At 51.5% G+C, this 24,033-nt stretch overlaps 3 protein-coding genes across 12 annotated transcripts; 1 reads left to right on the top strand and 2 right to left on the bottom strand.

Moving 5' to 3' along the window:
• Window positions 1-20,816, top strand: dytn (dystrotelin). 5 transcript variants are annotated; one of them, XM_078930273.1, is made up of 17 exons: window positions 810-1,019; window positions 1,145-1,210; window positions 1,287-1,479; window positions 1,553-1,638; window positions 2,650-2,729; window positions 2,798-2,893; window positions 2,960-3,123; window positions 3,188-3,299; window positions 8,162-8,292; window positions 8,363-8,483; window positions 8,553-8,599; window positions 8,669-8,810; window positions 8,881-9,343; window positions 9,681-9,721; window positions 16,395-16,495; window positions 20,485-20,605; window positions 20,687-20,816. In XM_078930273.1, exons 1-15 carry the CDS (start codon window positions 1,007-1,009, stop codon window positions 16,425-16,427), a joined length of 1,788 nt encoding a protein of 595 aa, XP_078786399.1. In that variant the 5' UTR covers window positions 810-1,006; the 3' UTR covers window positions 16,428-16,495; window positions 20,485-20,605; window positions 20,687-20,816. The 5 variants fall into 5 exon arrangements, with proteins under 5 accessions (XP_023805289.1, XP_078786399.1, XP_078786400.1 ...); XM_078930274.1 differs by lacking the exon at window positions 9,681-9,721; XM_023949521.2 differs by lacking the exons at window positions 16,395-16,495; window positions 20,485-20,605; window positions 20,687-20,816 and adding an exon at window positions 1-135 and having other exon boundaries at window positions 889-1,019; window positions 9,681-9,955.
• zdbf2 (zinc finger, DBF-type containing 2) lies at window positions 16,457-21,607 on the bottom strand. Of its 6 annotated transcripts, XM_078930254.1 has the most exons (11): window positions 21,392-21,607; window positions 19,911-19,992; window positions 19,790-19,824; window positions 19,687-19,717; window positions 19,455-19,551; window positions 19,071-19,219; window positions 18,370-18,943; window positions 18,175-18,297; window positions 17,780-18,108; window positions 16,729-17,685; window positions 16,460-16,621 (listed from the first exon to the last, which is right to left on the bottom strand). In XM_078930254.1, the coding sequence occupies exons 3-11, from the start codon at window positions 19,809-19,811 to the stop codon at window positions 16,576-16,578; spliced, it is 2,328 nt and encodes a 775-aa protein (XP_078786380.1). In that variant the 5' UTR covers window positions 19,812-19,824; window positions 19,911-19,992; window positions 21,392-21,607; the 3' UTR covers window positions 16,460-16,575. The 6 variants fall into 6 exon arrangements, with proteins under 6 accessions (XP_078786381.1, XP_078786378.1, XP_078786380.1 ...); XM_078930252.1 differs by having other exon boundaries at window positions 16,459-16,621; window positions 19,687-19,824; XM_078930256.1 differs by having other exon boundaries at window positions 16,485-16,621; window positions 17,529-17,685; window positions 19,687-19,824.
• A 16-nt stretch (window positions 21,608-21,623) lies between these two features.
• On the bottom strand, window positions 21,624-23,672 carry eef1b2 (eukaryotic translation elongation factor 1 beta 2). Its single transcript, XM_004086040.5, has 7 exons — window positions 23,466-23,672; window positions 22,680-22,802; window positions 22,474-22,603; window positions 22,341-22,407; window positions 22,046-22,171; window positions 21,802-21,869; window positions 21,624-21,736 (listed from the first exon to the last, which is right to left on the bottom strand). Exons 1-7 carry the CDS (start codon window positions 23,543-23,545, stop codon window positions 21,650-21,652), a joined length of 681 nt encoding a protein of 226 aa, XP_004086088.1. The 5' UTR covers window positions 23,546-23,672; the 3' UTR covers window positions 21,624-21,649.
• Between the last annotated feature and the right edge of the window lie 361 nt (window positions 23,673-24,033).

Here is a 24,033-nt window from a genome sequence, read left to right as displayed (position 1 = left end):
TCAAGACGCTCCAGAAAAAACCCATTGTATTCTCATCGTATCCATGGAAACGTCTGACAGTTTGATGCCGAGGATCACCTCAGTTTTTACCGTTTATGAGCTTTTATCCATCCAGGGACATTCATCAAACTCTAGGTAAGTAAAATAACTGTCGGAAAACTACGTGTTATTTTTAAACTGACTTAACAAATAAAATGATTTATTTTAACTGAAGCAAATAATGAAGTTAGATCAAAGTATAAAGTTTCTCTTTCCAACATCCAGATGTGGTCTCATCACCCTCTCACGGTGGAAAAAGTATTATCTGAGCTTCTTCATCCACTAAATCATCTTCAAATGGACACGCCATGCTGCTACACCTCTCTGAAAACAAACTAACCTTCAACTAAACCTGCTCCAGACCAGGTTATGTTCAGAGCATGAGTTGCTATGGCAACTTGACAAACCCTGAAACATACCTCCATTTCTGGAACCTAAAGCTGAGGTTATCAACTTCCTTAGCCTCAAACTTACCCTGGGAGCTAGCAGAACCTGCTTTCTGGAATACCCCCCCTGACCCTCCAAAGACTCATAACCCCTGGTGAAGCAGCAAAAGCTGTCCAACACTAAAGGCCTTCAGCCCTCATCTGTTGGACAGAACATGCAAAAGTCCACAACCTGCAGAACCAAAGAGCCTTTAGAACCTTAGCTGGTATTAAAGTTTGGCTGAATCCTGGGTTGGCAGGAACAACAATCACCAGCTGGCTCCTGATTGGTCCACGAGCAGCAGGTGAGAGGCAGGTGAAAGACGACACCTTCATCCGTTATTCAGCAGCCTGACTGGAGCTGAACAGCATTGGGGCTGGGTTCTGATGAATTCTGGTCTCTTCTCTTCTTTCTTCATCACAGCCGGTTCTACTGGTCAGAACCGGCTGTGATCCAAACTGCTTCAGTGTTTGATCTGCTGTGGTTCCAGTAGCATCTGCAGGTCAGAGGCATAAAGTTCTGGTCTGGTTCTGTTGGATTCATGGAAGGAGTCAGTGAGTATCCATGTGTAACTGCAAAGCCTTCTCTTCATATTTTCCCTGACTCTTGTCTGACAGGTGTGTCAGGCATCTGTTTTCTGCTGCAGACGGACTCAGTCCTTCTCTCTGATTGCTTTCAGACGTGCGTGGCGTGCACGTGTACCAAACCGCCGTGAAGCTGCTGTCCCTGCAGAGATGCTGCTACCGTCAGTACCCACGCTCACGTCTGATCACTGAATCCCTCTCAGAGTGAAGCCCAAACTCGCTGCCGTTGTCTTACAGTGGACAGAGTGCTAGTTCGCCACGTCCAGGCTGCGCTTGATGCTGTGGGCGGAGCTACACAGCAGCAGGATGCCCTGATGGACAGGGAGGAAGTGATGCGCTTTCTGAGCCTCATGTTTGAGCAGGTGTCACAGGAGATTCCTGAGGAAGCTCCAGAGGAGACCTGTGCTGTGGTGTTCAGGCTGTTTGACGGGTGGGTTGGAGGTCAGGGGTCAGGACGTCTAGTTTGATCCTGCAGTACTCTGATGATGGCCTTTGTGTTCCAGGCTTGGGACGGGTCGAGTGTCCGTTCGGTCTCTACAGACCGCTCTAATCGCTCTGTCTTCTGACTTCCTGCTGGCCAAGTACCAAGGTGAGTCTGGAGTCCTGTCAGATCTAGAACCCATAGAACGTCATGTGGTTCCGGCCTCTGTCCCGTGAAGGGAAGCTCGGTCCGGGTCTCCAGAGTCCTTAAAGGAAACAAACCCTGAACACCAGCGGGGGTTCAGACCAGTGTGACCGTGGCTCTTGGGGAACCCTGTCCGGCAAGTTCTCCATGTTTCCCGTAACCTCCTCAGTTCTGCAGAACCTGATGATGGCAGCAGCATTAGATCAGGGTAGAACTGTTCCCCGATGACCAGAGAAACTCTGGTCTAGACTCCCAGGTTGTGTCTGAATTCCTTCCCTGCTCTCTCTATAGAGCGTTCTCCATGTTCTAGTTCTGTCTATCTATATACCCAGGCTGTGTCCCACCAAAGGGGGTAGCCTAGACATTCTTACCTCCCTCCCTCCCTCCCTCCTTCCTTCTCTTCCCCAAACCCTCCTCTTCAGTGTATGTGTGTGTGAATGTATGTATGCGCGCGTGTGCGTGTTCACTTTAACCATGACCAAAATCCAGCGGCACACCAGCTTCCATAAATGAAAAAAGCAGAAACTCTCTAGTCTGTACTGATCTACAGTCCCCCCATGATCTCACATACATTTTAGTGATAATTGTGGCTGAAAAAACTGGAAGCTGCAGCTGTTTTTTCTAAAAGTTGTAATAAAAGTGAAGTTAATTTTCAGTAATAATTTTCAACTAAATTATTTGACATTTTACCTTTTATTTTATGTAACCTCTCAAAAAACCAAATCAATTCTTTCTAAAGAGGGATTTGTTTTTATCACAATATGTTTGATCCATTTTCGTATTTTATGATCTTTCACATCCTAATTACTCAGTGTTTTATCAGGATGTTTGGATGAACACAGAGCTGAAATCCTGGGAAATGTTTCAGTGAATGGGGGTCATTTTCCACAACGGTTGAAAAACTCAGCTCTGGTGCAGGAAACCAATAGTCTGAGAAAATTAAAGCCCTTCAGAATAAAAGGTTGTGTCCTGCAGGCTTGGTGAGCATCTCAGCAGGTGGTTCCGGGTCCATCAGCCCGTCTGGACTAAGGTCTCTGCTGCAGGACCTGAACCAGGTCAAGTCCAGTCAGACTGCACTTCCCTGCATGCTTCGTTCTGCGTTCTAGAGTTCTCTGTTCCTCAGGTTCCTGTGGCGGTTAAGAAAGGTGAAGTGTCTGGGCGTGTGGAGGCGGCGGTGGAGGCGGCGGTGGAGGCGGCAGTGGAGGCGTGTTTCAACGGGGTACAGACACACAACACGCTTGACCCAAACCCATCATGGCAGCCCGCTGACGGTGTGTGAACACAGGTGCTGGCGCCGACGGCTAGTGCAGAGCATGTGCTGGCATGGCTGCAGGGCGACCCCGCCCTGTTGCCATGGTTACCCGCTTTGTTCCGGCTGACGGCCAGTCAGAAGGTTCGTCACCCTGTCCGCTGCCACAGCTGTAAGACCGCTCCCATCACTGGGCTCAGGTGGGTCAGACACGCTGCAGCCTGGCGCCCCTCTGTGGTTCTGTCTCACCTGTGGGTTCAACAGGTACCGATGCATGAGGTGTGTCAACGTTCACGTGTGCCAGAGCTGCTTCCTGACGGAGCGGCACAGAGGGAAGCACAAAGCCCACCACCCGGTGCTGGAGTTCTGCTCTCAGGTGAGAACCAGACCCTGACGTCCACCGGAGGACAACATGTGACCCCTTTTGGAACCAGCATGGTGGTTCAGGGAAGAGCGGCCCGGTTATCCGTCTGGGTTCCTGGTACCTGTAGAGGCGGCTGCTCGAGGCCAGAGGAACCTTTGTTCTGCAGTTTCAAGTGCTTCAGGTCTCTGCTGCATCTCTAAAGCTGCGTTCACACCGGACCGTTGCACACATCGGGGTGTCGAGTTTCAATGTCAAGTTTCAATGGCGCCATCTGATGTGCTGTGGCGTGACGCAGAGAGCCGCGTTAACCAATCAGGGACTCAGCTTTAGGCATGTGACGTATTTACTGAGTCGATCAGTGGTTTGAAAGAAAAATCGAATATGGCCATTTGTTCCTCCTTCAGCACCTCTACTCCTTCGTTCCTCCTTCAGCACCTCTACTCCTTCATCCCTCCTTCAGGACCTCTACTCCTTCGTTCCTCCTTCAGCACCTCTACTCCTTCGTTCCTCCTTCAGGATCTCTACTCCTTCGTTCCTCCTTCAGGATCTCTACTCCTTCGTTCCTCCTTCAGGACCTCTACTCCTTCATCCCTCATTCAGGACCTCTACTCCTTCGTTCCTCTTTCAGCACCTCTACTCCTTCGTCCCTCCTGCAGGACCTCTACTCCTTCGTCCCTCCTTCAGGACCTCTACTCCTTCGTTCCTCCTTCAGGACCTCTACTCCTTCGTTCCTCCTTCAGGACCTCTACTCCTTCGTCCCTCTTGCAGGACCTCTACTCCTTGTTCCTCCTTTGGGACCTCTACTCCTTCGTTCCTCCTTCAGCACCTCTACTCCTTCGTCCCTCCTGCAGGACCTCTACTCCTTCATCCCTCCTTCAGGACCTCTACTCCTTCGTTCCTCCTTCAGGACCTCTACTCCTTCGTTCCTCCTTCAGGACCTCTACTCCTTCGTCCCTCCTTCAGCACCTCTACTCCTTCGTCCCTCCTGCAGGACCTCTACTCCTTCATAAAACCTTCAGGACCTCTACTCCATCCCTCCTTCAGCACCTCTACTCCTTCGTTCCTCTTTCAGGACCTCTACTCCTTCGTCCCTCCTTCAGCACCTCTACTCCTTCGTTCCTCCTTCAGGACCTCTACTCCTTCATCCCTCCTTCAGGACCTCTACTCCTTCGTCCCTCTTGCAGGACCTCTACTCCTTGTTCCTCCTTTGGGACCTCTACTCCTTCGTTCCTCCTTCAGCACCTCTACTCTTTCGTCCCTCCTGCAGGACCTCTACTCCTTCGTCCCTCCTTCAGGACCTCTACTCCTTCGTTCCTCCTTCAGGACCTCTACTCCTTCATCCCTCCTTCAGGACCTCTACTCCTTCGTCCCTCTTGCAGGACCTCTACTCCTTGTTCCTCCTTTGGGACCTCTACTCCTTCGTTCCTCCTTCAGCACCTCTACTCCTTCGTCCCTCCTGCAGGACCTCTACTCCTTCATCCCTCCTTCAGGACCTCTACTCCTTCGTTCCTCCTTCAGGACCTCTACTCTTTCGTTCCTCCTTCAGGACCTCTACTCCTTCGTCCCTCCTTCAGCACCTCTACTCCTTGTTCCTCCTTCAGGACCTCTACTCCTTCATCCCTCCTTCAGGACCTCTACTCCTTTGTCCCTCCTGCAGGACCTCTACTCCTTCGTCCCTCCTGCAGGACCTCTACTCCTTCATAAAACCTTCAGGACCTCTACTCCTTTGTTCCTCCTTCAGGACCTCTACTCCTTCGTCCCTCCTTCAGGACCTCTACTCCTTTGTTCCTCCTTCAGGACCTCTACTCCTTCATAAAACCTTCAGGACCTCTACTCCTTTGTTCCTCCTTCAGGACCTCTACTCCTTCGTCCCTCCTTCAGGACCTCTACTCCTTTGTTCCTCCTTCAGGACCTCTACTCCTTCGTTCCTCCTTCAGGACCTCTACTCCTTCGTTCCTCTTTCAGGACCTCTACTCCTTCGTTCCTCCTTCAGGACCTCTACTCCTTTGTTCCTCCTTCAGGACCTCTACTCCTTCATCCCTCCTTCAGGACCTCTACTCCTTCATCCCTCCTTCAGGACCTCTACTCCTTCGTTCCTCCTTCAGGACCTCTACTCCTTTGTTCCTCCTTCAGGACCTCTACTCCTTCGTTCCTCCTTCAGGACCTCTACTCCTTCATCCCTCCTTCAGGACCTCTACTCCTTCGTTCCTCCTTCAGGACCTCTACTCCTTTGTTCCTCCTTCAGGACCTCTACTCCTTTGTTCCTCCTTCAGGACCTCTACTCCTTCGTTCCTCCTTCAGGACCTCTACTCCTTCGTTCCTCTTTCAAGACCTCTACTCCTTCGTTCCTCCTTCAGGACCTCTACTCCTTTGTTCCTCCTTCAGGACCTCTACTCCTTCATCCCTCCTTCAGGACCTCTACTCCTTCGTCCCTCCTTCAGCACCTCTACTCCTTGTTCCTCCTTCAGGACCTCTACTCCTTCATCCCTCCTTCAGGACCTCTACTCCTTTGTCCCTCCTGCAGGACCTCTACTCCTTCGTCCCTCCTGCAGGACCTCTACTCCTTCATAAAACCTTCAGGACCTCTACTCCTTTGTTCCTCCTTCAGGACCTCTACTCCTTCGTCCCTCCTTCAGGACCTCTACTCCTTTGTTCCTCCTTCAGGACCTCTACTCCTTCATAAAACCTTCAGGACCTCTACTCCTTTGTTCCTCCTTCAGGACCTCTACTCCTTCGTCCCTCCTTCAGGACCTCTACTCCTTTGTTCCTCCTTCAGGACCTCTACTCCTTCGTTCCTCCTTCAGGACCTCTACTCCTTCGTTCCTCTTTCAGGACCTCTACTCCTTCGTTCCTCCTTCAGGACCTCTACTCCTTTGTTCCTCCTTCAGGACCTCTACTCCTTCATCCCTCCTTCAGGACCTCTACTCCTTCGTTCCTCCTTCAGGACCTCTACTCCTTCGTTCCTCCTTCAGGACCTCTACTCCTTTGTTCCTCCTTCAGGACCTCTACTCCTTCGTTCCTCCTTCAGGACCTCTACTCCTTCATCCCTCCTTCAGGACCTCTACTCCTTCGTTCCTCCTTCAGGACCTCTACTCCTTTGTTCCTCCTTCAGGACCTCTACTCCTTTGTTCCTCCTTCAGGACCTCTACTCCTTCGTTCCTCCTTCAGGACCTCTACTCCTTCGTTCCTCTTTCAAGACCTCTACTCCTTCGTTCCTCCTTCAGGACCTCTACTCCTTTGTTCCTCCTTCAGGACCTCTACTCCTTCATCCCTCCTTCAGGACCTCTACTCCTTCGTTCCTCCTTCAGGACCTCTACTCCTTCGTCCCTCCTTCAGGACCTCTACTCCTTTGTTCCTCCTTCAGGACCTCTACTCCTTCGTTCCTCCTTCAGGACCTCTACTCCTTCGTTTCTCTTTCAGGACCTCTACTCCTTCGTTCCTCCTTCAGGACCTCTACTCCTTTGTTCCTCCTTCAGGACCTCTACTCCTTCGTCCCTCCTTCAGGACCTCTACTCCTTCGTTCCTCCTTCAGGACCTCTACTCCTTCGTTCCTCCTTCAGGACCTCTACTCCTTCGTTCCTCCTTCAGGACCTCTACTCCTTCGTTCCTCCTTCAGGACCTCTACTCCTTCGTTTCCTCTTTCAGGACCTCTACTCCTTCATCCCTCCTTCAGGACCTCTACTCCTTCGTTCCTCCTTCAGGACCTCTACTCCTTCATCCCTCCTTCAGGACCTCTACTCCTTCGTCCCTCCTTCAGGACCTCTACTCCTTCGTCCCTCCTTCAGGACCTCTACTCCTTCGTTCCTCCTTCAGGACCTCTACTCCTTCGTTCCTCTTTCAGGACCTCTACTCCTTCGTTCCTCCTTCAGGACCTCTACTCCTTCGTTCCTCCTTCAGGACCTCTACTCCTTTGTTCCTCCTTCAGGACCTCTACTCCTTCGTTCCTCCTTCAGGACCTCTACTCCTTCGTTTCTCTTTCAGGACCTCTACTCCTTCGTTCCTCCTTCAGGACCTCTACTCCTTTGTTCCTCCTTCAGGACCTCTACTCCTTCGTCCCTCCTTCAGGACCTCTACTCCTTCGTTCCTCCTTCAGGACCTCTACTCCTTCGTTCCTCCTTCAGGACCTCTACTCCTTCGTTCCTCCTTCAGGACCTCTACTCCTTCGTTCCTCCTTCAGGACCTCTACTCCTTCGTTTCCTCTTTCAGGACCTCTACTCCTTCATCCCTCCTTCAGGACCTCTACTCCTTCGTTCCTCCTTCAGGACCTCTACTCCTTCATCCCTCCTTCAGGACCTCTACTCCTTCGTCCCTCCTTCAGGACCTCTACTCCTTCATCCCTCCTTCAGGACCTCTACTCCTTCGTTCCTCCTTCAGGACCTCTACTCCTTCGTTCCTCTTTCAGGACCTCTACTCCTTCGTTCCTCCTTCAGGACCTCTACTCCTTCGTTCCTCCTTCAGATGGCAGTCGTTCCTAACCCGGCTCAGAACTTTGATTCTTGACTGGAATCATTGATTAGTTTTGGTTTTTGCTTCGAGTCCTGACAGAACCCTCAGACCGGTTCATGAAAGTGCTGGATTCTGCCCACTTGTGGTTAAAAACCTGTTTCCTGTTAATGACCGGACTTTGTTTAGGAGAAGCTTTCAAGCGTTTGTTCAAACATCGAGGGGTCCGGGTGGGACGAGTCTGTTAGAAACCCATTTTGGACTGATGGGGACGGATCTGCCGCAATGACAGAAGGGATTCTGCTGGAAACGTTCCTGAAAGCAGCAGCAAAAATGAGGAGATCTCCTGAAGGAGGGGTGTTGACCCCCTCAGACCTGGAGGGTCAGCAGGTCAAAAGCTAGAACAGGACTTTGTTCTTCGTCTCCATCAGCCCACCTGGAGGGAGTCTCTGTTCTCGTTGGTGCACAGCGCTCGCCATGCCTTGTTGCCCAGGCAACGCACTCAAAGAGTAGTGCACAGAAGCGTTCAGATGTGGGAGGAGCCAGAAGAAAAGAAGAACAGGTGATGAAGTTCAGTCATCCAAGTTAATCCACTCCAACGTTCTCCAGAATCCTTTCTTTGTTCTCCACAGTTCTCCACCTTCAGACGCTGCGCTGCCAACGGCCTCAGCCCTCAGCCCCCCTGAGGATCCTCCTCCACCATCATCTTCATCAAAGGCTTTACAGACAGAGGTGGAGTCTCCGTGTGAGCAGGTAAGGACGTGGTTTCAGGGGCGTCACGTCATGTGATGTCACAAAGTAACAGGTGTGTTTCCTCTGCAGCCGCCCGTCCTGCTGACTGAAGTCAGGAACCTGCAGAGAGACAAGTGGTGAGACTGAAGAGCCACCAGAGAAGACGTCCACCATGGTCTTCATCACATCCTCTACCTCCTCTACAGGCTGCTGGAGCAGCAGATGAGGGCGTGGCAGCTCACGGTCCAATCAGAGCACAGCCTGTTGGAGGACAGGTGCGCCGACATGGAAGGGACCTTAGAAAGACTCCGGCATCACAACAGCCACCTGCAGGACATGCTGACGCAGGTGAGAACCGCCAGGTGAACAACAGGACCAATCAGGGAGGAGGAGGGAGGTTGACCTGTTTCTGTGTCAGGCTTTGGACAGGATGGACTCCCACAAAGACAATAATGACACACGTCTGAGTTTAGAAGAAGAGAGTGAAACATCTGCAGAAGACAGACAGGAAACGCCTGAGGAGGAGGAGGAGGAGGACGACGACCAGCAGTGCTCAAGGGAAACGACTCAGTCTCCCACAAATCTCCTGGCTCTGTCACATGATGCAGACTGGGAGGAGGAGGAGAAGGTGGAGGAGGAGGAAGAGGTGGAGGAGAAGAAGAAGGAAGAGGAGGAGGAGCAGGAAGAGGAGGAGGCGACTGCTGACATTAGTCTTCTATCAATAAAGGAGGATGAGGAAGGTGAAGGGGCAGGGCCAAACAGTTTGTCGTCCATGGAAGAGGAGCATTCTGGGACATGTAGTCTAGATGAGCTGCTGCTGCAGGCGGTGGAGCGACTGAAGGCGACAATAGAGGCAGACAGGTGGACAGAGAGACAGACAGGTGAGTCAAGATGAAACTTTCAAATCAAAGCAGAGAATTTGTGGTAAAATGTGGAAGACTTTATTTGAAGACCCCCTCCCCCACAGAGTCTAAACAATGAAATGTCACATTTTCAAATAATTACCATTAGAAAGATCTAAATCTCTGCAAACAGCTTTTGCTGTTTTCCTCAATTTCAGCAGAACAAAGAAAAAAATCTGCTTTCAAGTTTGATGAAAATGAAGCTCTGACTCCTTAATTACCGGATAAACAGATCATTATTGATGGAAATGCAGACAGACAGACAGGTGGTAAAAACAACAACGATGTGTCGTTCTGTCATTCCTGCTTCTGTCAGGTGACAAGCAGAGGGTGGAGCTTCTGCTGGCAGGAGGACAGGTGGGAAGCTCCATTCGTCATCTGGTGGAAGCAGTAAGAAGAAAGTCTGAGGAGGAGGGTCAAAGGGCAGGGATGTCCGGTTTAGTCTAGTCTAGTTTGGTCTAGTCTAGTTTAGTGTAGTGTTGTCTAGTTTAGTGTAGTCTACTGTAGTCTAGTTTAGTCTAGTCTACTGTAGTCTAGTTTAGTCTGTTAAGTTTAGTCTAGTCTAGTTTAGTCTAGTTTAGTCTAGTTTAGTCTAGTCTAGTTTAGAGTAGTGTAGTCTAGTTTAGTCTTTTTAGTCTAGTTTAGTCTAGTCTGTTAAGTTTAGTCTAGTCTACTGTAGTCTATTTTAGTCTGTTAAGTTTAGTCTAGTCTAGTTTAGTCTAGTGTAGTCTAGTTTAGTCTAGTCTAGGTTAGTCTAGTCTAGTTTAGTCTTTTTAGTCTAGTTTAGTCTAGTCTAGTGTGGTCTAGTCCAGTCTAGTCTAGGTTAGTTTAGTCTAGTCTAGTGTAGTTTAGTCTAGACTAGTCTAGTGTAGTTTAGTCTAGTCTAGGTTAGTCTAGTCTGTTAAATTTAGTCTAGTCTACTGTAGTCTTGTTTAGTCTGTTGAATTTAGTCTATTCTAGTGTAGTCTAGTGTGGTCTAGTCCAGTCTAGTCTAGGTTAGTCCAGTCTAGTCTAGTCTAGTCTAGCCATTAACTATTGAATTCTGTAATGTTTACTAACATTTTAAGCCCATTCAGACGACTGTTGTTGTAAATTTTGGTGAAATAAAGTCACTGTGAGTCATAATGCTGGACTGACTGAAGTTTTGAGGAGCACCAACAGGGATGGCTGATGGGTCAGACGCTCCACCCTTTGGCCACAGCCATCGCTGTAAAACATCCGTTTCTAGAATGATAGAAATCTGTGGATCTGCAGAGTGAACGTTTTGGAGAACGTCTTTTCTTGGGGGGGGGGGGGGGGGGGGGGTTCCTCACTGCTCCTCCATCCTCCTGCAGAGCTCTGTGATGGCAGGAACCCCTCCTGCTCCTCACAAACGTTCTCTGTTGGAGGAGCTGCGCTGCTCCGCATCTCCTTATTCCTAAATATGGACACCATCATTCTCCTCCATTCCTCTGGAATCTTCTCTCCCTCTAAGATGCACCTCCCATTTCTGTCTTCAGACTCCTCACAGACACTTTGACCTCCTCAACACTCCCAACTAACTCCTCCTTTAAGTTTGAGACCTGAGCTCGTGTTTGATGTTTCATAATCCGGGGGATCAGAATGAACGACAGTGAAAGGAAAGCCCACGGTGTCAAGTCCTCGAATGTGGAGGTTAGGATCCTCCTCCATTTCTCCTCCTCTCCACCATGGTGAACATGAACGCTGCTCCTCAGGTTACTACAGTTCCGGCTGCTCTCCTGGACACAGCATGTCCTCCTCCTCTCCTCCTTCTACCAGCACACCTTCCCCCTCCTCTCCTCCTCCTCCCTGCTCACCTTCCTCCTCCTCTCCTCCTTCTACCATCCTCCTCCTCTCCTCCTTCTACCGGCACACCTTCCTCCTCCTCTCCTCCTCCTCCCTGCTCACCTTCCTCCTCCTCTCCTCCTTCTACCATCCTCCTCCTCTCCTCCTTCTACCAGCACACCTTCCTCCTCCTCTCCTCCTCCTCCCTGCTCACCTTCCTCCTCCTCTCCTCCTTCTACCATCCTCCTCCTCTCCTCCTTCTACCAGCACACCTTCCCCCTCCTCTCCTCCTCCTCCCTGCTCACCTTCCTCCTCCTCTCCTCCTTCTACCATCCTCCTCCTCTCCTCCTTCTACCTTCCTCCTCCTTCTACCTTCCTCCTCCTCTCCTCCTTCTACCTTCCTCCTCCTCTCCTCCTTCTACCTTCCTCCTCCTTCTACCATCCTCCTCCTCTCCTCCTTCTACCAACAGTATTCCAGTTTCCACTGGTACCTTGTCGGTGACCGATGGCGGTGGTTCTTACCTGGGCCTCGACCGTCTCACGGTCCGTTTATTTGATTTGTCAGAGATTTTTCGTCGGATGCCCTTCCTGACACAACCCTCTGGACTTAGCCGGGCTTGTGACCAGGACCATGAGACCTGACTTGGACTGGGTTCTAGATGTTCCATTCAGTTTAAACGACTTTGTTTTGGGCTATTTTAATATAAGAAAAACAACAGAGTTGTATTCCAGAAAGCAGGTTATGCTAGCTCCCACGGTATGTTTGAGGCTAAGGAAGTGGATAACCTCAGCTTTAGTTCCAGAAATGGAGGTATGTTTCAGGGTAGGTCAAGTTACCATAGCAACTCATGCTCTGAACATAACTTAGTCTGGAGCAGGTTTAGGTGAAGCTTAGTTTGTTTTCAGAGAGGTGCAGCAGCATGGCGTGTCCATTTGAAGATGATTTAGTGGATGAAGAAGCTCAGATAATACTTTTTCCACCGTGAGAGGGTGATAAGACCACATATGGATGTTGAAAAGCGAAACTTTATACTTTGATCTAACTTAATTATTTGCTTCAGTTAAGATGAATCATTTTTTGTTCAGTCAGTTTGAAAATAACACATAGTTATCAGACAATTATTTTACTGTCATTCAAATTAATTCAATTAAGTAGGTGGAACTTTGGGGCTGCTGAGAGGGAGGAAGAGGATGATGCGGAGATTTAGCACCCCTACTGATGAATGAATTAATGATTTTGAGATATGGTATATGGATACATGCTTCAAATCCATTTTGATTCAATCTTTTTATTGTTATAAAAATGAGAATATCTGCCGGCTCAAACTTAGACATATGAAAGTTCAAGAAATATAATTAATAAAGATGGAAAAATTATGATTTGAATTGTGGTAATGTGACATTTAGTTATATAAATATGTAAATTTGAGTTGTATAAACAATTATTGAGTTTTATAGACGTAAGAAATTAGGTTGATTAAATTTAACTCAATTATTTGTTACCAATAGAAGTAATTCATTTAAGTTGGATAATTTATATATATATATATATTTATATATATATATATATAGGCTGGGTAGCTCGGTTGGTAAGGTGCAGGACTGTCATGCAGGAAACCCGGGTTCGATTCCCAGGGCAGAACGAACAATTAATGGTAATGGAAATGGGGCAATTACCACAACAATGGAAATGGGGCAATTACCATAACAAAGACGGGCAATTACATCACCCAGTGAGGGTCCTTGGGCAAGTCCCTTAACGTTAATGCCTACCTCACAACATGAGAGACAATGAACCACGTCATGCCGGCTCAGACGTCGCCCGGCCAAACAAGGTCTGCGTCAGGTGCTGAGGGACCAGGGCACCCTGATGGAAAGTGGGCTACTGGAACAAGACGGAAATGGACTAGATGTGAGAACAAGGTTCTGTTAGAATGCTACTACTCAAGTAATCCCACCCAGAGGGGATACATGCAGAGAATGTGGAATGAATGGATGCTTCGAAACCCACAATCAAGGCTAACTGCCAAACAACTGGTAGCTCAGTGCTCTAACATTCACAAACGGCAACTCCTATTACAACTTGAGATTGAAGCAATACAATACAATGCCACGGGAGAGCCAGAACAACAGGTCAGAGAAGAGGTTATGCCACACTCCCTCCCTGAGATTGGGTACACAGCCCCAACAACCACAATTACGCTGAGCGAGGCAGCAACTGACCTGAAAGACAAGATCATGTCTACAATGAACACTAGGCAACCCCGACACCAACTACAACGGTTAAGTGACGTACCTGAAAGTCTACTGGAAACTGTGAATGAAGCATTGAGGGCAATTCCTACCACAACCATCTCAGAAACCAATGAACTGGTTTACACTTCAGCAGCAGTGATCCTTGAGATGCTTGGCTACAAGAGCAACCATGGAAGAAAACAGTACCCACCATGGAAGCAACGGTTAGAGGCCAAAATCAAGGCAACTCGGAAGGATGTGAGTAAGCTGACAGAGGCTCAAAGAGGTACAATGAGAAAGCAAGTACCTAAGAGATACAGCCAGATGCCCATACCTGAAGCACTGGAAACTGCCAAACAAAGGCTCCTAGCCTTGAGCAGCCCCCTAAAGAGGTACACAAGAGACAATGAAGCCAGACGAATAAACAGGCTCTTCGCAACTCAACCTGCAAAAGTGTACACTCAGTGGCAGGGTCAAAACAGCCGAGCAGACCCACCAAGGCTAGAAACTGAACAGTACTGGAAAAGTATATGGGAGAAACAGACAGCACATAAACAGACAGCCCAGTGGCTGGTCTCTCTAAGAAAAGAACATAGCAACCTCCCTGAACAGAATCCAGTAACCATCACAGTGGCAGACATCCAAGAAAGAGTCTCAGGTATGAAGAACTGGACAGCACCGGGCCCTGACATGATACATGTCTACTGGCTAAAGAAGCTCACAGCACTCCACGAGTGCCTGGCAGCACAAATGAACCAGCTGCTAAGAGATGGGACTCACCCCGAATGGCTAACGGAAGGGCGAACGATCCTGATCCAGAAGGATCCCTCAAAGGGTGCAATCCCATCCAACTACCGGCCAATAACCTGTCTCTACACAACATGGAAGCTCATGTCAGGCATCATTGCAACCAAGATAAATAGGCACATGGATCAATTCATGAGTAACACACAGAAGGGCATTGGTAGAGACTCCAGAGGAGCCAAGCACCAACTCCTGGTCGACAGAACAGTCGCTCAAGACTGCAAGTCACGACACACCAACCTGTGCACAGCCTGGATTGATTACAAGAAGGCCTATGACTCGATGCCACACACATGGATCACTGAATGCTTGGAGCTGTACAACATCAACAGGACTCTAAGAGCCTTCATAGAAAACTCAATGAAGCTGTGGAAAACCACCCTTGAAGCCAATGGGAAGCCACTTGCACAAGTGTCCATCAAATGTGGTATATACCAAGGTGATGCTCTGTCCCCACTGCTGTTCTGCATAGGTCTCAACCCCCTCAGTCAAATAATCACCAAGACTGGCTATGGATACCGACTCAGAAATGGGGCCAACATCAGTCACCTCCTCTACATGGATGACATCAAGCTATATGCTAAGAGCGAGCGTGACATTGACTCCCTGATCCACACCACCAGGATCTACAGTACTGACATTGGGATGTCATTCGGGCTCGAGAAATGCAGCCGGATGGTGACAAAGAGAGGCAAGGTGGTCCACACAGGGGGGGTCTCACTCCCAGAAGGAACAATAGCAGACATCGAGGACAGTTACAAGTACCTTGGAATTCCACAGGCAAATGGCAACCTGGAGCAGGCAACAAGGAAAGCTGCAACAGCTAAATACCTCCAACGAGTAAGGCAAGTCCTGAGAAGCCAGCTCAATGGCAAAAATAAGACCCGGGCAACAAACAGCTACGCACTGCCAGTTATCAGATACCCTGCAGGACTAATAAGATGGCCAAAGGAAGAGATACAGACCAGGGATGTTAAAACACGAAAGCTCCTCACCATGCATGGAGGGTTCCATCCCAAATCCAGCACCCTGAGACTGTATGCTAGCCGCAAGGAAGGAGGCCGAGGACTAGTGAGCGTAGAAGCCACTATCCAGGATGAAACATCCAAGATGCATGAGTACATCAAGCTCAAGGCCCCAACTGACAGTGTGCTCAGTGAATGTCTCAGGCAATGGAGAGCAGAGAATACAGTGCTGGAGGACAGATCCTCATGGGAGGACAAACCCCTGCATGGGATGTACCACCGGACCATAACTGAAGTGGCTGATATCAAGAAGTCCTACCAATGGCTAGAAAGGGCTGGCCTACAGGACAGCACCGAAGCACTCATCCTGGCAGCCCAGGAACAGGCCCTGAGCACCAGAGCGATAGAGGCTCAGATCTACTACACCAGACAAGACCCAAGGTGTAGGCTGTGCAAAGAAGCGCCTGAAACAATCCAGCACATAACTGCAGGGTGTAAGATGCTGGCAGGGAAAGCATACATGGAGCGCCACAATCAAGTGGCTGGAATAGTATACAGGAACATGTGTGCAGAATATGAACTGGAAACCCCAAGGTCAAAATGGGAAACACCTCCGAAGGTGGTAGAGAATGAGAGGGCAAAGATCCTGTGGGACTTCCAGATCCAGACTGATAGGATGGTAATGGAGAACCGACCAGACATTGTAGTGGTGGATAAAGAACAGAGGAAAGCCGTTGTGGTGGATGTGGCAGTGCCAAGCGATGGGAACATCAGGAAGAAGGAACATGAGAAACTGGAGAAATACCAGGGAATCAGAGAAGAACTGGAGAAAGCTTGGAAAGTGAAGGTGACAGTGGTGCCTGTGGTCATTGGAGCACTGGGGGCAGTAACCCCCAAGCTGGAGGAGTGGCTACAACATATACCTGGAAAGACCTCAGACCTCTCAGTCCAGAAAAGAACAGGAACAGCTGAGATACTGCAGGACCCTCAAGCTCCCAGGCCTCTGGTAGAGGACCCGAGCTTGGAGGAGAAACCACCCGCGGAGGGTGAGAGGGGCATTTTTTATATATTCTTTTTCACTGGTGTCCATGGATTACATGAAATCTTTCCACCTTTATTCACCTTTTTCATGGTAGGGAGAACAACTCAATGGAAGGGGGGGGTCATCTGGACCCCATAGGACAGCACAAGGGTTTAATGAATTAAAACTCCCCTCCTAAACGTCTGTCTTCTGCTTTCAGAGGGCGCCGCCCCCGTCTGCTGTCGGTCACTGATCACCTGATCCTCTGGTCAGTCGTGCAGCCTTGGATCTTCTCATGGCGGTAAACACCTGAGCCTGCAGGTACCTGCAGCATCGCCGTCACTGCAGTTCTGCTCGTTCTTCAGGAGAAATTTCTAAACTTCTGGCTGTGTTTCTGCTCATCACTGAAAGCTTCTGGTGTACCGGGGTTTAAAAAAACAAAATGACCTGAAAGATTCATAGAAAACATTTTTATTCTCATCATTTATGCAAAAATGTTTGTTTTCTAACTAGTGTTAATAACCAGACAGTAGAACCACAAAGTGTCCATCTACCTGCCCCTTCTCTTATAGCCCCGCCCCCTTTGACCCTTCCCATGGTGGGAACCAAAGGGGGCGTGGCTTATGGATGGAAGGTGTTTCCTGCCGGGACAAGCTGGCCTTAGGCCCTCCCTCCGGGGCTGCAGGGGCAGGGCCTGCAGCCTAAACCTGCTTCTGGGGGGCGGGGGTTTAGTCCTGTCCTCCCTGTCTTTGTATCGCCCCGCCCTTCTCCCTAGAGGCGGGCCGAGCGCTTGAGCTGAGCCCCGCCTCCTCCTGACAATAGCCGTTTGGGCCGACTCTCTACTGAGCGCGCTCTGTTGGAAGCATTTCTCCGCGTTCAGCTGCCCCGGCGCCCGGTCGGAGTTCAGGTCTGGACTGAGACTTCGGAACAGCTGACGGACGCAGGGGTGTGCAGGGGCAGAGGGGGCGGAGCCTGTGTACAACAGGGAGCTTTTTGGGAGTTTCCTCAAGATACGATTGGTTCTTGGCTCATAAACCTGAACAGGAAGTCGTTTGTATTTTAAAGTTTGCCATTTTGGAGAACGCCGTCTCCTCCTGCCGCGCCTGGGCGTGGCCCCCCCTGCCTGGGTTGGAGTGGAGTCCGGCGGTGAGCACAGCAGGTAGACGAGTGAGGTGTGGAGTTGGACAGGTGTAACGATGTTTGAGTAACAGGCAGGCAGGCGACGCCACACCTGCATGTTGGGGGTTCTCTCTGCTCCATTCTTGTCTGAGATGGTGGTTGTGGGCGGAGCTTTTGGAGCAGGTGGATGGACAGCAGGGATTACCAATGGCGTGGTCTGAGTACTGCGGCTGACCTTCACCGCCTGGCACCTGGAAGCTGGTCTGAAGCTCCGCCTCCTCTTGACATGTGTGATGTCATCGCTGTCATGCTCCAGCAAAGGAAGCACCTTTGTGGGCGTTACCCTTACATTCTCACCTGGCTTCTTGGAGCTCTGGCTCCTCCTACCATACCTGCAAGACATGGACACAGTTGTATGATACAGATGCGCCTGGACAGGTGGAGCATTGCAGCACAGCAGTGACCACGTTCAGACGCCTGTATCACCTGGCCAGAGACTCTGAGTCGAAGTAACAGATGAATCTCTCCTCCCTGAACTGTCGCACCAGCGTGTTGACCTTCTCCTCGTCCTCCTTCTCGATCTGGACCCAGGACTTCCCCCTGAAAGACTCTGGGATGTTTTGTGGCGCCGGCAGGACCTCCTCGATGGGCAGAGTCCAGAAGCCCTGGTCTTGTTTGGTTCCAGCCTCCAAACTGAACAGGGCGGAGTCTAGCTGCTGGGAGTACAGGTGGTCCTCCAGCTCCACCTGCACATCCAGCAGGTGGCTGAAATCCTGCTTCTCCATCTGTGCAGGTGTGGGTGCAGTGGCCCCGCCCTGCAGAAAAACACCTGGACTCAGAAACAGAATCCCTCCCAGCATCTACGTGGGACAGACGAGTACCTGCACTACGTCCCACTCTTCGCTGCATGTGGTCATGGATGAAGGGAGGCTCAGATGGATGCTCTCTGGCTCCTCCTGCTGGTGGTGGGAGGAGCCAATTCCGTAGCAGCACAGCTGAATGACCTGCAGACCAGAGAACAGCAGGTCAGGTGAAGTCAGCTTACCAGTGGGGCGTGGCGAGGGGCGGGGCCACACCTCCTCAATGGTTTGCTGCAGCAGGTCAGAGCTGTCGGAGGAGAAGGCCTCCTTGTGCGTCTCCTTGCGTTTCCTTTGCCAGCTCAGCCAGGGCCTGGACTCGGTAACAGGGGGCAGCCTTGGTCCTGGACCCACACCTGCCCCCGAGTCCGTGCTGGGCCCCAGGTCCAGGGGGGGTGGAGTGGGAGGGCACCTTTTGGGTCCTGCTGAGGAAGAGGAGTCGCTGGTTTTTCTCCTGTTGGTCTTCCTGTGTGCTTTCCTGTGCACCGATGGTGGAGCTGGGGACCGTGGAGGCGGAGTCACAGACTCAGGGGGCGGGGCTCCGATGTGCGAAAGGCGGCGCCCATCGGCCGGTGTTGTTTCCTGCTCTTTGACTGCCAAAGAAAGTCTCTCTTGAACCTTTCCTGATTGGCTGCAACAGCCCCAGCTTTTGTGATTGGCTGACAGACAGGATGCATCCTGGGAGCTGTGGTTCCCCAAAGAACCACTATCATCCGCAGGAAAACAGACTTCCTCAACCGCCGCTTTTGGCAGGGGGGGGTCAGAAACCAGGGGGAGGTCGCTATGAGACGGCCTGATGGAGACAACAAACCTCGTCAGGATGCAGAAGACAAACTGGCCCGTGACGGCGGTTTGACCCCAGGGTCACTGGAGTCAGTGGGCCGTTACCAGAAGACTGGTAACCCTAACCTGCAGCATACCTGGGGTCACTGTAGCGGTGAGGGTGGTACTGCTGGACGTCCTGGAGGAAGCGCTCCAGCAGGCTCAGGGTGCTGCGGTCGCTGGTTGAGGGGCGGTTGCTGGACTCCCCCCCTTGGACTGAATCCAGGTGTCTGAGACTGGACAGGTGCTGCAACAGAAGCATGCGGACAGCCGTTCATCAGGGCTGCCTGATCCTGGTCCTCAAGACCCACCGCCCCACTTGTTATCCAGCTCTCCATGCACTGGCTGCAGGTTACCTGGATCAGGTGTGTCCAATCAGAATGCGGAAACACCTGAGTCAGCCAATCAGCGGCAAAGAGGAGGAGCTAGAATTCAGGCAGGCCGGTGGATCTTCTCATGTCAACACTCAGGTGTTTGTCTACCTGGTCCAGGTTGCTGTACAGGACCTTACAGCAACCACAGTACCCTTGTCTACTGACTGTGCTCCTGGAGGGACCTGGCTGAGGCTCCGCCCACACCCTGTCAGGCAGACAAGACGGGTCAGCGGATCATTTTAGTAGGGGGGGGCGTTGTTGGATCTACTAAAGAGTCTTGGAGGGGAGTCTTCTGGACCCACGGACTAGTCCATCAGGGACTTCCTGTGGATCTTCTCACCTGTGTCCAAAGTCCGTCTTCCCGGGATCACCTGAAGGTAACACAGCACAGTCAGAGAAAGATGGGGCTGAGGGGATGGCGGCGCTCGTGTCTGCCTGGTTACCGTCATCGGAGGAGTCGCACATCCTGAGGGTGGCTCTGAAACACAAACGGTGGGTCAAGAATCCAGGTGTGGGACGTCCCTCTGTCAGCAGATCGGGGAGTGGAGCTCCACAAACGCTCACCTGAAGGCGGGGCTGTCAGTGATGGGCGTGTCCAGTCTGCCATGCTGTTTCCAACAGCAACCAGGTGAGGGCGTCCATGAGCCTGAGAACACAGATGCCATGAGCAGAACCAGAGAGGCCATCAGTCAGCTCAGCTGCAACTCTACGTTAGTCACGCCCCGCAGAACGGTTCTGAGGGAAAAGCCGCGTTCTCTACGACAGAACCAGCTGGTTCTTCACATAAACGCTCAGCGGTACGGGACCCTAAGCGTGTCAGGATGCCGCCGCCATCGGGTCGTTCACACAAGTGAACAGTGGCGACCAGCCTGGTGATTGACAGCTGGGCGTCTTTGCAGAGCTCCATGGAGGTTTGAGTGACGGTTTGGGCTTTCTAGAACACTGTTACAGGCGTGATCAGGCGGTTCTAGCACAGGACCGTGTTACACTCTGACCCTGAATCACTCGGATCCAGTTCCTCCGTGAATGAATTAGAAGTTCACTTAGTTTCAGGAACACAGACAGAGCTTTCAGAGGCTCCCACTGTCAATTCTTCATGTTTTTGGGGAGCTTCGTGGTAATCTGCTCATTTCTGCAGAAATCCTCATCCGTCCATAAATCTGCCTTAGTCGACCCGGTGTGGACGCCTGTGGACGCCACAGACTGCATCCTGTGACCCGTCAGTCTGAATGTGGTCCCACAGTGATGACATCATCACTGTAAGACATTCTATGCAGATTCTGAATTCAAGTCATTTTAGGGTCCAGAAACCCACTGATGCACTCATTTCTACTCCTCAGCCTGCTGAACTCTGCTGAATGATCTAGAACGTGCAGACGGAACTCTGCTGGTTCTCCTTGGAGCTCAGACCTGCTCATAACCCGTCCCAAACACCTGGAGAACGTCTGACTTGTCTACAGCGCGTCAGAACACTTCCATCGTTTCAGAGAACTAGGCCATGACGGAACCATGGAGAACATCTGACGGAGCGGTGGAGAACCTGAACCTGGGCCGGGCTGACACAGGAAAGTTTGCCTTTGTTCTCCTGAACTTCTGGTCCGGGTTCCGCTGTTGCAGTAAAGCGGAGCTCCCTGACAGATCGGTTGATCTCAGCATCAGAACCACCAAGATCTCAGAACGTTCATCCAGGGTTCAGAGAACCTCCTATGAAACAGCTGGATGGACCTCAGGACAGACCAACGTTCTCTGCTGGAACCAGAAGCGGGTGGTTCTCTCAACACCTGGGCTAACTGGACTGACGTTTGACGGCCACCTTCTGAGTCCTGTTGTGACGTCACTACAGATGTGGCTCGCTCGCAGACAGGTAAGATCTTGCGCGCCAAATGGGTTGAACTCCGCTCACAGGCCCCACCCTCACCTGGACTACGTTCTAGGCGCGTGAACCTTAATACACAAACCCACACGGCGCTTGGATCACGCATTAGTCACATGGTTAGCTTGTATTTAACCGCTAGCCTTTGATCGCTGGTTCCGACTGAACACACCTGTGCGCGTGGAGCGACGTTCGGTCCAGATTGTGGATCGCTTGAGGACCTCTAGCGCGGGTTAATCCTCCTGTTTGGTCCGTGTCGGCGCGCGCTTGTTTAGTTCCGGTCGTCTTCTTCTGCACTCAACTGTTGGAGCTGCACTGCCGCCTACAGGCCGCGGAGGGAACTGCAAGCTTTTTCATGAACAACTGTTATCACATCAGTTCTAATGAGACCAAAGAAAGCAGCCGACAGTTTGATGATTTTATTAACATGTCAGATCTTGTTGAATGCTGCCACGTCCATGGACTGAACGTAATCCTCAAAGGCTGTGATCTGCTCCTCCAGGATGTCCGTTCCCACCTGAAAGGACAGAACGCCGTTAGAACCTGAGGGGGGGGAGCCAGGAGGAACAGGAAGGAACCCACCTTATCGTCTTCCACCACACAGCTGATCTGCAGCTTCTTGATGCCGTAACCCACCGGGACCAGTTTGGCTGCAGAACCAGAAACAAAACTCTTAAGGTTCTGTCGATGCAGCGATTGTGGTCTGAACTAAGGGTTCTGCAGGGTCAGGGTTCTGAGTGTGCATCAGACTTCAGTCGAAAGATGGTGAGTAAATCATCATCTCTGCAGATCCGTGACTCTGATCAACGACCCATCGGTTCCTTACACTGTCCCCACACCAGCCCGTCCATCTGGATGCTGCGCACGCACTCCTCCAGCTTCGCCATGTCCGTCTCGTCGTCCCACGGCTTCACGTCCAACAAGATGGAGGACTTGGCGATGAGGGCGGGTTCTAGCAGAAAGGGAGGCTTCAGTGGGGCAAACAGAGCGCTACGTCTGACCGTAAGCAACGACCGTCAGGTGAAAACAGGTGTCCATCAGGCGCTCAGCCGAAAGATGGTGACTGGATCATCATCATCATCATCAGAGAACTGCTGCAGACTGAGCATGTGCAGACTTACTCTTGGCTTTTTTAGCGGCGTACTCGGCCAGACGCTGCTCCTTCAGCTTAGCGGCCTCCGTGTCCTCCTGCCGGACCACAATCACACAGGTGAGATGGAAGCGATGAAGACCTGGCTAAGACTGCAGCCTCACCTCTTCATCAGAGCCAAACAGGTCAATGTCATCATCATCTTCATCCTTGCTGGCAGCAGGGCCACTGGAGGTGGTGTCCGCTACACCCGTGGGGCCGTACTGACCCAGAGGCTTTTTCACACCTGGAAGACTGAAGGCCGGAGGTCAGCGTTGGAGGTCAGCTTTGGTCTCCGGACCCTCGCCTCGTACCACCACGTCCGCCTCACCTGTTCTTCTGGGCCTGGTAGGACTTGATGTGGTTGTACCACCGCAGGGCGTGGCACAGGTCAGCAGGGGGTGGAGCCGAGACGGCCTCGAACACGGCTACGTCCGCTTGAGAGGGGACATACCTGGAGACAGACCGTTGGTTACCGTGGGTCTAAACACACCTGATCCCCGCACAGGGGCAGGTCCAGACCGCCTGAGACCCGGAGAACATCTACAAGTGGAAGACGGGATCTCCTCCATCCAGCAGACGGGTTTAGGATCCCCACCTCCACAGAACTCCAGACACAGCAGCTCAGGACTGGACCTGGACCGGGTCAGACAAAGCAGCTCAGGACTGGACCTGGACCACAAAAGAACTTTGGTTCTTGGGTGTGGATTTAAGTCTACGGGACCCGCATCAACATGTGTCCAAAAGGTTCGTATCAGGAACCGGGAGGACCAGCTGCAGACCAAAGAAGCAACAAAGTCTGGGTTCTGAAGACCACGGAACCAGTGACAAACTACAAGGTTCTGTGCCCGGGTAACGGTCAGATCACCCACAATGCACCGCGCGCACCATGTAAGAGAACCAGCCATGTGACCCGCGGCACGAGCCAGCAGGAATTCTCCAGAACCCTGGCGGAACCAAAGACTTTGGCTGGCGCGTTTCTGCCGGTCAAAGCACCGAACCGATCCCGGGCCGTCCCGCGTGTTCTCGGTCTTTCTGCGCGGGTGTTTAGCGCCAAATGCTAAGCTAGCAGCTAGCATGGGTAGCCGGGCGGACCCAACATGGCGGCTCCGCTCACCCCTCGATGAAGCTCCGGTCCGTCAGGAAGTCGTTCAGAACTTTGAGCCCAGACGAAGACTTCAGGTCCCCGAACCCCATGACGAAGATGAGCTGCTTCTACCGCGACCAAGAGGAGAAAGAGGAGGGAGGGAGGACGGGAAACGCATTTATGCCGGAGCTCTGACTCCTCCTCAAGACTCCTCCTCCTTGGAGGAGGAAGAGGAGGAGGAGGAGGGGCAAGGTCTGCACCAGAACATACAGGTTCTAACTGTTCTAACTGGTCTCAAAGTTCCACTCCAACCCTCATCCGATGTGTTCTCAAACTCAAAGCGTCTTTAAATCCAAACCCCCTGTGGTTCTCTAGGACCTAGTGTCTGCAGAGCGGCAGGAGTTCATCAGACATTCTCCTCTGAGTTGTGGGCGGGCCGCTGGCGTGGAGCTGAGAGCTCTCTGTTTACATGCTTGCAGGTCTCTCAGCTGGTCCTGGCTGGTTTCGTTCTGTGTTCTGCAGTGGAACCCTGCAGGAACGTGGAGTCCCTCTAAGGCCCCCCCCCCCCCCCCCCGGTGGAACAGCTGCTTTGGTGTTT

The sequence above is a fragment of the Oryzias latipes genome, chromosome 2 (genome assembly GCF_053564925.1).
Source record: "Oryzias latipes strain Hd-rR chromosome 2, Olatipes_Hd-rR_3.1".
NCBI lineage: Eukaryota > Metazoa > Chordata > Actinopteri > Beloniformes > Adrianichthyidae > Oryzias > Oryzias latipes.
Note: the sequence above shows the minus strand (reverse complement) of the source record. Positions and strands in the feature narration are given on the sequence as shown.